Below are 12,338 nucleotides of genomic sequence, written 5' to 3'. Positions count from 1 at the left end.
AATCTGAATCGAATTCGATTCATTTGTGAATTGAGTTAGGTTCACTTAATACTACTTTTAAGTATTCACCAAATTTGTTATTCCTTAAGAAAATCGGTTCATTTCTTAATTTAATTGAGTTCATTTGAATGCAGAAATGAATTGAAATGTGCTTTCTTGCTGATTGAATGTTTATCACTTTTGTTCAAATTTGAACCAAATTCGATTCATTTGTGAATTGAGTTAGTTTCACTTGATACTACTTTCAAGTATTTACCAAATCTATTATTCCTTAAGAAATTCGGTTCATTTTTTAGTTTAATTGAGTTCATTTGCATGCAGAAATAAATTGAAATGTGCTTTTTTTACTGATTGAATGTTTATCACTTTTTGTTCAAGTCTAAACCGAATTTGGTTCATTTGTGAATTGAGTTAGGTTCACTTGATACTACTGTTAAGTATTCACCAAATCTGAACCAAATTTAGTTCAATTTTAGATCCAAATGAACCTCAATTAAAAGGAGAAAAAGAAAAAACGCAACAACAACAACAATAAAAGAACGACGATTGAGAGAAAACACGCGAAGAAGAAGGAACGCAAAAAAGAAGAAGGAGGAAGACGAAGAAGAAGAAGGAAGAACGCGAAAACGAAGAAGAAGAAGGAATATGAAGATAAAGAAAGAGGAAAACAAAGAAGAAGAAGGAAGAACGGAGAGATGAAGATGAAAACAAAGACGAAGATGAAGACGAAGAAGCGTTATTGAAACGCGCGTGTGTACTCGCGAGTGTAATGAAAGTGATTTTTGTTGAGTTTAGACATACTTGATTGGACTTGGATACAAAAATACTTGGATGTGTAGTTGGACTGTAATAAAATATAAAAAATTTTTAACTATTTTTTAAAAGATATATAGTTGATACATGAATATATTATTTTATTATATCTGATTTAATTCAGATTAAATCTCAATTGAATTTAATTTTTTTTTGTTATTTACGATATCTCCTAACTTGACAGGCTAAAAATTAATCCGTTACGGATCGGAGTTCTATTTAAAGATTTGTCGCTGGCATATAGATTATTGTTGTGAATGGTCTTCAATCAGGAGTGTCCACTGTATGTTTAATGTTCAGTGGTTAATTACTTACCTATTGGACCTTAAACCTACAGTTGGTCGTTGGTCCTAGAATGTTATTCTACTTTCTTCCAATCTCATAATAGGATCTTAGGCAAACGGAGACCCGCTCTATGAGCACCCTTGGGCGGTAGTTTCTCGATCCACTTACTGACTTGAATGGAAGAAAGACAGTAAATCAGAAGCTTTTTCTTCTTTTCTTATGAGATTTTTAGTTAATAATTCATGAGAACATACTTTGATATTTGTAGACGAAATTCAATTCTTTTGCTAGAAAGATAAGAGATCAAAAATAAAAGATTAAATAGCTGGTCCAGCGATCGATGACATTTCAAAAATCTCGCACTACATTGCTTTATAATAAAGAAAGATAGGAATTTGGAAATCCCTAACTAACCAAGATGGGCATTCCGGTTCCAATCCCGATCTATCAACACAAGGCGAATCTTTAAATTTTTGAACATCTAACTTAGTAACTTTACAATTTAATCACTAGTTTAGTTTTTAGAATTTTGAAATGAAAAAAAATGTATTTATACTCAAATTAATCCGAAATTTTTTTTAGATTAGATATTTTAGTTTTTAACAAATTTTATATTCTAAAATTTTTAAGAATTATTTTTATTAGATATATTAGTCTCTTTTTTGCTTTTAATTAAAATTTTAATATGTGTATTGAATAAATAATTCTCTAATAAATTTTAATAATAAATTTTATTAAAAGATAATTTGATTCGAAAAAATATTATTATAAGATAAATTAATTTCTCTTTAAAATAATAAAAAGATCAAATATCCAACAAAAATAATTATTAAAAATTTCTAAAAAATAAAAAATTTATTAAAAACTAAAATATTCTATCTAAATTTTTTGGGGACTAATGTGAACATTTATTCGATACGATATTGTGATACATTAAGAAACACGCCTAATTAATTCGCTGCAGATATATATTATGTTTGATAAATGATAATGACTATCGTGTTATATAATAATTAGCATGACTTCGATTATTTGAAGGTGGACTTAGGCCAAAGGATTGTATCAAAATATGCCCTTTGAGTGAATAAAAGGCCAGGTGACCCTTTATGATCGCTATATATATTAGTTTAATTATTGCAATGTAATATTTTTTTATCCTTTGCCACAGTTTTTAGTCTAAGGTTACAGGTTTTTTCTTTTTTCTTTTTTATCTCGATTGTCATTTTTTCTATCAAATATTTTAGACTACGATTTTAAACCGTGATTTTAGCTTGCTTTGTGGTTACGATTTTAAATGGTGATATTAGCCTACTTTATAATTATGTTTAAAGTTGTATCCAAAACTTATTCTATAGTCACAATTTTAAACATAGTTGTAAGAACCGGATCGAATCGGCCAGTTCGATCGAAAAATCGATGAACCGAATTCTTGACTGATCCGGTTAATAAATATGACCGGACAAAGAATAGAATCGTTGAGAATCGGTTTAAACTAACCAATTCTGATAAAAATTAGAGAATTTGTGGTTTTTGTTCAACCGGCCGGTTTGAAAGGCTTTTTTTTATTCACTTGCCAAAACGATGTCGTTTTGGTTAAAAAAAAAAGAAAAAGAGACTCGAAGCTCGAAGGAATAACCCCCCCCCCCCCAAAATTCCTGTTTCCCCAAGTCCCCAACCCTAATTCCCTAACCAATAACCACAAATCCACAACGGCTAACCTTCCCCCACCTCCTCACATTGCGACGTCACTCAAGGAATAGAATAGAACCGCGACTCTGCTTCAGTGCTTCGTCTCACCTTCGTCCCTGTCTCTCATATTTGTCGTCGCCACCACCGTCGTCTTCGTCCTTTGCTGCCTACTCTGTCAAACAAATTAGTTGAATATTGTTCTCCTTTATTCTACTCTGTTCTTCTAATGCTTGTTGAAAACTTGAAATTATGAAGCTGTTATGATTTATGAATAATGTTGTTATGTTGTTCTGTTGTTCTGTTCTGTTATGAAAACTTGAATTTTCTAGGATGAATAGGTGAAATTTCTATTGTTGAAATAACTGCTTGTTAAAACTTGAAATTATGAAGTTGTTATCAATAATGTTGTTATGTTCTGTTCTGTTATGAAAACTTGAAATTTCTAGGATGAATAGGTGAAATTTCTGTTGTTGAAATAGCTGTTTGTTAAAACTTAAAATTATGAAGCTGTTATGAATAATGTTGTCTTGCTGAATAGGGAATAAGAAATAGGAAATTTAAGGTTACTGTTGTTTTATACTTTTGCTACTCCATATTGTTTTAGAATGGCTTCTACGAATACACCATCTTCACAAGAACAATGATCAACTCCTGATGCATCAATTGGAACCCTAAAAAACAATAATAGAGCAAAAATCGATCATGTATGGGGTCATTGTAAACAAGTTGTGGAATCTGGAAAAACCATTCTGTTATGCATATATTGTGAGAAGCTTATTAGGGGTGGAGGAATTCATCGGTTTAAGCTTCATTTGGCTGGAAAAGGAGGAGATATTGAGTCATGTCGAAAGGTGCCAGCTGTAGTGAGACGCCGATTCCATCAAAGCATTGAAGAGCTTCGAAGCAAGAAAAGAAAAACTCAAGAACAATATGCAAAAAGTTATAATGCTTTTGATGAAGTTGAAAGAGAATTTGACGAGATCGAACGTAATGAGAAACAGCAACAACAACAAAAATCCGGAGTTCCAGCACCTAGCTCTAGAAAAGGAAAACAAGTCAAAGGATTACAATCCTATTTTCCATCAGCAACAACACCCAGAGCTCAACCAACTATCAAAAACGTTCTTCAAAGCAAAAAAATTGTGGAGAAGTGTGATATTGCTATTGCGAAATGGATGATGGATGCCTTTGTTCCATTTAATGCGATTAATTCAGCTTATTATCAGCCAATGATTGATGCTATTGCAAGCATGGGTGCAGGGTATAAAGGGCTAAATTATCCAAGAGTCTGTGGGTATTTGTTGAGTAAATTGGTTGAGGATGTGAGGAAAATAATTGATGGTTATCGTGAGATTTGGAAACAAACTGGATGTACTATTATGGCCGATGGATGAACTGATCATTGTAGGCGTACTTTGATTAATTTTTTAGTTTATTGTCCTAAAGGAACTATTTTTCTAAAGTCAGTTGATGCTTTTAATGTCTCAAAAACTGCTGATGCTTTGTTTAAGTTGTTTAGGGATGCTGTATTATTTGTTGGTCTTGAGAATGTTGTGCATATTGTAACAGAGAATGCTGCAAACTATGTTGCTGCGGAAAGGTTGTTGGAGGCTGAGTTTCCTAAATTGTATTGGTCTCCTTGTGCAGCTCATTCTGTTAATCTGATGTTTCAAGATATTGGAAAGTTACAAGAAGTGAGTGAAACTGTATCACAAGCTTCAATAATCACCAAGTATATCTATAATCATTGCTATCCGCTGTTTTTGATGAGAAAGTTTACAGGTCGGCGGGAAATACTTCATCCGGCTCCAACTCAATTTGCCACTATTTTCATTGCTTTGTTAAGTATTTTGGCTCAAAAGGATCCTTTGAGAGCTATGGTGACCTCTAAAGAATGGACAAGCTCAACTTACTCCAAAGAAGCCAAAGCTAAGATATTTGTGGATCAAGTCTTGGATTCTGAATTTTGGAGTCAATGCACTGATATTGTTAAGCTTACTGAGCCACTTGTTCGTGTTTTACGTATTGTGGATAATGAAGACAGAGATGCCATGGATTTTCTTTATCAAGCAATTTATAAGGCTAAAGAAGAAATGGTGAAGAGGTTTCAAAAAAGAAAGAAGGTTGCTGATCCTTATTTGAAGATTTTAGATACCCGTTGGGATGCACAACTTAAGAAAAATCTTCATGCCGCTGGTTATTGGTTAAATCGAGCTTTTCGATTTAATGCTGAAGAATTTGAAAAGCACAGGCAAACGACTCCTGGCTTGTTTGATGTCATTGACAAATATGCTTATGGTGATCCTAATTTGAATTCTAAGCTGACAAGTGAGATGAGGATCTTTAAGAATGCTGAACAAAATTTGGGAAGACTGTCTGCAATCCGTGAACGAAACACTGTTATGCCAGGTGAATTTCTTCATAAATTTTGGTCCTTTACGATTGTGATGTATTTATGATTTGATATTTATGATTGTGATAAATTATTTTTTGTTTTTTATGTTAAGATCAATGGTGGGAATCTTATGGTTGTGGAGCGCCAAATTTGCAAAAAGTTGATGATTCGTATTTTAAGGAAAACTTGTAGTTCTTCAGGTTGTGAGCGTAACTGGAGTATTTTTGAACACATTCACTCAAAGAAGAGGAAGCGGTTAGAGCATCAAAAATTAATGATCTTGTTTATGTTCATTACAACTTAAGGTTACCACAAAGGTACTTTCTTGATTATTTTAAGTTGAAAGCATTATTTTAAAATTTTAATCACCACAAGAGTGACAAAGTATATTGGAAGATCAAATGAGAAAGCAAGTTTATGATCCAATTTGTCTTGATGCATTTGAGAATCATTCGAAAGATATTGGAAGATTCACCACATTTTTTAACTCCTGAAGAAGTTGATCTTTACGAAATGATCTAGCAAATATGTCTCTTCAATCACCTTTAGATGATTTAGGTATGCTTTTATTTATTTATGAATTATGATCAACTAAGATTTTAGTATGCTTTATAACATGTTTTATATTATTTTTTATGTTGATTTGTGAAACATTAGATCAATTGGATTTGGAAGATGATCGGGATGATGATGGAGCCAACAATTCTATGGAAAATGCAAATCAAACTTAAACCAATCAGGATGTAGCTCCACATTTTCAGATGAAGAATGATGAATCCATATTTAACGATAAATTTTGGATTGATTTGAGTGGATTTCATTATATAAACCCACATTTATTCATCCAAGTAGCATACTTTTGTGTTCTCTCCCTAAGTTGAGCTTAATTGTGAAAACATGCTATTTTATGCTTAATTTAACTAATTTTATTCTACTTTCATTCCATTCGAAGTCTTGATGCTTTTGATGAGTGATTTCAGGTGTAAGAGGTAGGAATGGCTTGATAAGAGTGGAAGAGAAGCATGTAAGTGGGCGGAAACATGAAGAAAACAAAAGAGAAGCACACAGCCATGTGTGAGTGCACACAACTCTCTGTGCGTACATATAAGAGAAAAATCAGAAGGTGTGTGTACGCACAAGTCTCTGCACGTTGAGGGGCTTTTTGGCCCATTTTTCTGATGCCTTTGGAGCTTATAAGGAGGCTAGCAACACACCCATATAGGACAATACACTACCATACATTATATTACACACTTAGTTAGTTTTTAGGGTAGTTTTTAGGTTAGTTTTCCTTAGGTTTTCTCAAAATTAATTAGGGTTTTGTAGAATTTTATAGTTCAAGTTTTAATCTTTGATTCTAGCCATTTTCCATTGTAAGTATTTCTTTAATTTCTCTTTTATTACATTACTTGTTCTACACTTTCTTATATTTTAATTTCCTTTATCAATACATATATAGTTTTGCAATTTTGAATTTTTAGTTGATGAATTTGATGATCCATGATTATTATATGTTTGTTTGAGTTACCTTTGTTGATTTTGATCATTTGTGGTTCATTTTTTTATCATTTTCCTAATTTTGCCATGTTTTATTGATTATGCCCACTATGTATTTAATGAAATGCCAATTTTAATTATGGGGCAGATTTTCACCCTTTGGCTTGGGGAAATGAGTATATGGATTACTAGAGTCATAATGTTCGACATTTAGTGATAATTATTGAGTTGTTAGTTGTTATTGTTTCCACTAATGCTAGCTTCTTACTAAGGTAATTAGTAAGTTAGCTAGGATTTGTGGATTAATAACAATTATACTCACTTGACTTACTCTTCGATGTTAAGGGTAGACTTAGTGAGATTAATCTATCATAATTATCATAGTTGTGGTTATGGTAAGGAAGAAATTCCATAACTCATCCCAAGTCAAGGTTCAATTTATGTTTTGAACCACAATTTTCTCAATTTTGAGTCTTACTTGTCCATATTACATAGTTTTTTTTATTCCTTTATTAGTTTATTAATTGCAATTTTGAATCGTTCTTTTATCTCTTAATTGTTTGCTTTCATCATCAAAAACCCTTTGCTTTCCACAACCAAAATTGTGCGCTCTTAGGCATTAGTTCCTAGGGAAAACGATCCGAGGTTTAATTACTCTCGGTTAATTTGAATTAGAAATTTTAAACTTTGATTGATGGGATTTAATTGCCGGTTTGGACTATGCTACCGACGAAGTGATTCTTGTTTTTGAGAAATTCCAAACCGGTGCAAAATCCTTTCTATCAAGTTTTTGGCGCCGTTGCCGGGGAACTTAGTGCAATTGAATGCCATAATTTTGGTTGTTGTGAATATGTGAATAGTGTGAATAGATGATTTTTGTTTCTTTTGTTAATTGATGTATTTTGTTTTTATTTTCTATTTTTCTCTATGAGTTATCACCCTCTTGGTTTGGAGTATGGTTGTGATCATTTTGTAGGGTTTGATAACTTCAATTTTGGATCGCATCATGGGATTGGAGCACCAATTTTTGAAGGAGCAACCTCCTCTATACTACAATGAGCAAAACCCTCCCCAATATGCATACCCAAACCAAGGATATGGTGGATTTCACTTTGATTATGCACCTCCACCACCATATACCTATGACTCATACCCCCAAGGCCCCAACATAATCCTCAATCACCACATTTTCAAACACCACACCAATACCAACAACCATATTCTTACATACTACCTCAAGATACTCATCAACATGAACTACCTCCCACATATACAACCTTCCTCCCAATCAATGAAACCCATCTTTCACCACAATGTGAAGTTTTTCTACCCTTGGCCCAAGACCATCAAGACCTTCAAGCATTCTTCAAAGAGCAAGAAGGGTTCCGAAGAACACAAGGGCAATTCATGGCCACCATAGCCGAAGTGGTGAGCCACTTGGTCCTACTTCGCTCATCCGATCAAGGCATTCCTCTTGAAGAATGTGAAGGGTCAACTAAAGATTGTAGTGAAGACGAGGGAATAGAGCCACAAGGGAAAGAGGAAGAGTTAGAGCATGAACTGAAACAAGAGGAGGAAGGTGGGATAAGTGAGCCGGAGGAGAGAAAGGGAGAGTTGAGGGAGATTGATCAAGATGTGAATTCCATCATTGATGATTTTTTGTCCACGTTGGTCAAACCCCTTAAAAGACCTCACCGCGACCTGAAGTCTCAAGGAATAGAATAGAACCGCGTTGGTCAATCCTTTGACTTAACGTTTGGATATTTTTGTCAAACTTTTAAATCTTTCGAGAGTTAATTGGTCTTTCGCGTCTTTTAAGGGTGTTTTTGTCAGTACCAGAAACTTTTGAATACTAATTTGGTAGTTAACTCTAATAAATAAAATTAATAACTAACAAAAGAATAAAAAAATAAAATGAGAAACACGCATTTAAAAATTATATAATTATTAATTTTTATAGTACTAATCACTTTTTTATTTAATAAAAAATAAATAAAATAACTTTTGACCCGATGGGTTGACCCGCCTCGCCAAAACCTATAGGTTACGTGCTGCAGGGTTGGCAGATTCTTTTAACAACTTTGGACGAATAAGTTCTTATCCAATTTTACTATACCTCGTATCAGTCTCCATCCAATTCGGGGTTACTAGCATAGCACAAAACGGACAACTCACTCACTTAACAATTCATATAGGCATTCTTTGTTAGCCTTTAACGTTGGACTCAACGAAAGAATTGCGTTGACCCAATGCAAAAGTTGCAAAGATGGGAACCGATTTGAGATTTTCAATTTTTCAGGAATCACTTTGTCCGTCGAGGTAAAGGTCAGAGACCAGAGTGAATGTTTACTCTTTATTTTTTTTAAACATAATCACATCCAAAAATTATAAAGGTGACATATGAAATTTTTCTTTCATTACTATGAGTTTTGTTAAACTTTTTTATTTAATAATTTACATGATCTATTACAAAATAAGTTAAAAAAAGACAATATAAATAAATACAACTCAACCAAATAATAAAATTTATATTATAGGCTAAAAATGTTTTGTTCAAACAACATAAGTCTAGATACACTATATTATCCACTACATATAGTAAAATCCCAAAACCAAACAAAATATACAAAAGACATAAAAAAATACATCTAAATAACTACTACATATATGACCTAGAATATATTTTAAGGTAACATTCTTCACATCATGTTGTCTTGAGAAATAAACATTTTAGTAAGGTTTAACTATTAATTTAGTATCCGAAAGATTTAATTGTTGACAAAAGAGGATATTGACAAAACAATTGCTAAATGATTTGAAAATATGAGAAATAGAACTAACAAATATTATGTTTTTTGTAAGTAAAAAAACTTTCATATTTAAAAAACGGCTTATCCATTAGATTTAAATTTTTGTGACAATATTTGAATAAATATTTAAAAAGTGTACAAAAGAATTTGAAACAAAAAATTTTCTTTTTATTTTTTGAAAAAATATGGTCAATTCACAATAATATTTTTTTTTTAAAAAATCACTTGACAAAAAATTACTAAATTTTAAGAATGAAAATATCTTATTTTTGTAATAATGATTGCAAAAAGTTGCATAAAAAATTTGACCTCTATAGTTATTTTTTAAAATATATATTTAATATCTAGTTCTTTTTGTCATATTTTTAAATCTTTCGGTGGCTTATTTGTCGTTAGCATCTTTTAGTATTTGTTTTGTTAGCGATGCAAACTTTCATGTACCATTTTAGTAGTTTACTCTTTTAGTAAAAGCGATTTATAAACTTCATAATAATATGTATAAATCACATAGATAAATTGAGTGAGGATAAAAATTACACAGATATCATAAACTAAATTTAGTTACATGCATGCTCGTTTGACTTACTATATAAATCGAATCAATTAACTTTGATTTACACTTTTTCAAGGTAAATTGAATAAATTAAATTTGATTTAGTACAGGTTGGTAGCACATGGTAAATCGAACAAGTAAACTCGATTTACCCTTGATACAACCCATAGTAAATTGAAGCTATTGAATTTGATTTATAAGAAAGAAATGCAAGGTAAATCGAATCAAATAGATTCGAATTAGTAGGAAACCTCTCTATATAAATCAAAATCAGTTGATTCGATTTAGTGTTATCATACTCTATATAAAAATTTAAATTAGTTTGATACGATTTACAACCACATTTCACTCCTCCCACCATACGCCACACGAGAGAGAAATCTCAAGTTTCCAAATGACAAGGTTCAAAATTACGGACATGGTGGACGATCCGAATCGTATCTACCGATTGGATAGAGTTTTTCACATTGTTGGTAGCATCAATGAAGAGGTTAGTAAATGAATTTTTTTCAACAAGTTAGATTAGAAATCTTAGCAATACTTAGTGAGATAGAGTGGCATCAAGTGGATAGGGTGCTACCACAGCCAGGTGGAGTACAACATCAACCTCATGTAGTACTCGACATAAATTTTTTTATGTTGAAGGAAGGTAGGGGTGGTGATCATTAGTTTCATATTACGTTATAGTCTTTGCAACTCCATTGGACTCACAGGCCCAGCATGTACTTCAGTTTGATGCCATTCTGGATTTAGGACCACCATAGTTATAATTGGAATGGTGGCATGAACATGGGCGGAGGTTCTTGTCACCAAAGCTCTTCCTCGGTGAGCCTAGAGTAGTTGCAATCTCGGCCGAGATGACATAGAGAGATCCAGGACAGGCACCTCCTATGGAGCAGGTGTCTGATGTTCCAGACATGTGTCATGTTGAGCGAAAATGTTGTGTTGAGATACGAGCGAGTGATCGTAAGTGGAGGTAGGTCAAGGATGAGCTTGCTGCGCTAGAGGGGAGGGGTTGACCCCTTAGATGAGGTAGGGGTCAAGGCCAACATGGAGGTAGAGGTAGAGGTAAAGGTAGAGGTTGTCGTGGAGGTCAAGGTGGAGGCGGAGATGGTGGAAGTGGAGATGATGGTAGGGGTGGAGATAATAGTGGAGGCAGAGATGACGGTAGTGGTGCTAATGGTGGAAGAAGAGTTAATAGTGGTAGAGGATATGATTTTGGTGGAGCTGATTGTGGTGGAGGAAATGGTTTTGGTGGAGCTGATGGTGGTGGAAGTGGGGATTATTTTGTTGGAGGGTCTAGTAGTTATATAGACGGTAAGGGGAGGCAGACATACACGAGCTCGAGTCAGCTGTTTCCAGACTTGGTTAGTGCTGCAGCTATTGAGTTGCACTTTGTAGGGTCATAGTTTCTTAATGAGATATGTATGATGTAACACCCTTACTATCAGAATGTCACGCTTCCAGGTGCGCCACTCTGATAGCGGGGGTATTACAATGACTCTCATATATTAAATAATAAGGTATGAACTTTTACGCATAAATCTATCGATGGTTTTACTAAAAATTTAAAACTTTTTCAACAAGAATAAACAGCATATATTCACTTACTTAATATTAATAATACATTATAGTATTACATAAAAAAGCAATTACAAAATCTACCCCTCTGAATAAAACTCTAACTAACAAGGCAATGGAAAAATAAATTCTAACAACTCAACTCGTAAATATAATCTTCTATACTCCTATAACTCCGCACTAAACCTTCGCACCTGTAGCTGAAAGGGGTAGAAATAAGGGGTAAGAACTTGGAAGTTCTTAGTAGGGTTAGGGTATATAGTTATGTTCATTTTATTACCATAGCCAACAACGAGCAATAGAATACATTTAGACTTAACAAATAAAGAATACAGAAATCAAACAATCATATAGCACACCCACAATCACAGGAAACACACTCATAAACAAATATGCGCAAACAAGTATGATGCATGTCTGTCTTATGGCTAATGAGCTCATTTGTCAGTTATATAACCAAACCCGACATGTTCGGTAGCTAACCCGGGCACTGTCTCTCTGTTGCACATTAATACCATTAGAGAAAATACGTGCTCTATCACCATTAGAGGGATTATGTGCTCTATCACCATTAGAGAGATTATGTGCCCTGTCACCATTAGAGGGAATAGGTGCCCTGTCACCCTTACAACCAGAGAGAAAACACAGACATACTTGTCATCAATCATCCTCGACCATGTCTCATTTATCATATTCATTCAATTTCATAATTAAA

General features: G+C 33.3%; 1 protein-coding gene across 1 annotated transcript; it reads left to right on the top strand.

The window, feature by feature from the left end:
* Positions 1 to 3,489: 3,489 nt before the first annotated feature.
* On the top strand, positions 3,490 to 5,374 carry LOC130981445 (uncharacterized). Its single transcript, XM_057905041.1, has 4 exons — positions 3,490 to 3,504; positions 3,561 to 4,158; positions 4,219 to 5,196; positions 5,295 to 5,374. Exons 1-4 carry the CDS (start codon positions 3,490 to 3,492, stop codon positions 5,372 to 5,374), a joined length of 1,671 nt encoding a protein of 556 aa, XP_057761024.1.
* Positions 5,375 to 12,338: the final 6,964 nt, after the last annotated feature.

The sequence above is a fragment of the Arachis stenosperma genome, chromosome 5 (genome assembly GCF_014773155.1).
Source record: "Arachis stenosperma cultivar V10309 chromosome 5, arast.V10309.gnm1.PFL2, whole genome shotgun sequence".
Lineage (NCBI taxonomy): Eukaryota > Viridiplantae > Streptophyta > Magnoliopsida > Fabales > Fabaceae > Arachis > Arachis stenosperma.
This window is presented reverse-complemented; position numbering and strand designations above follow the sequence as displayed.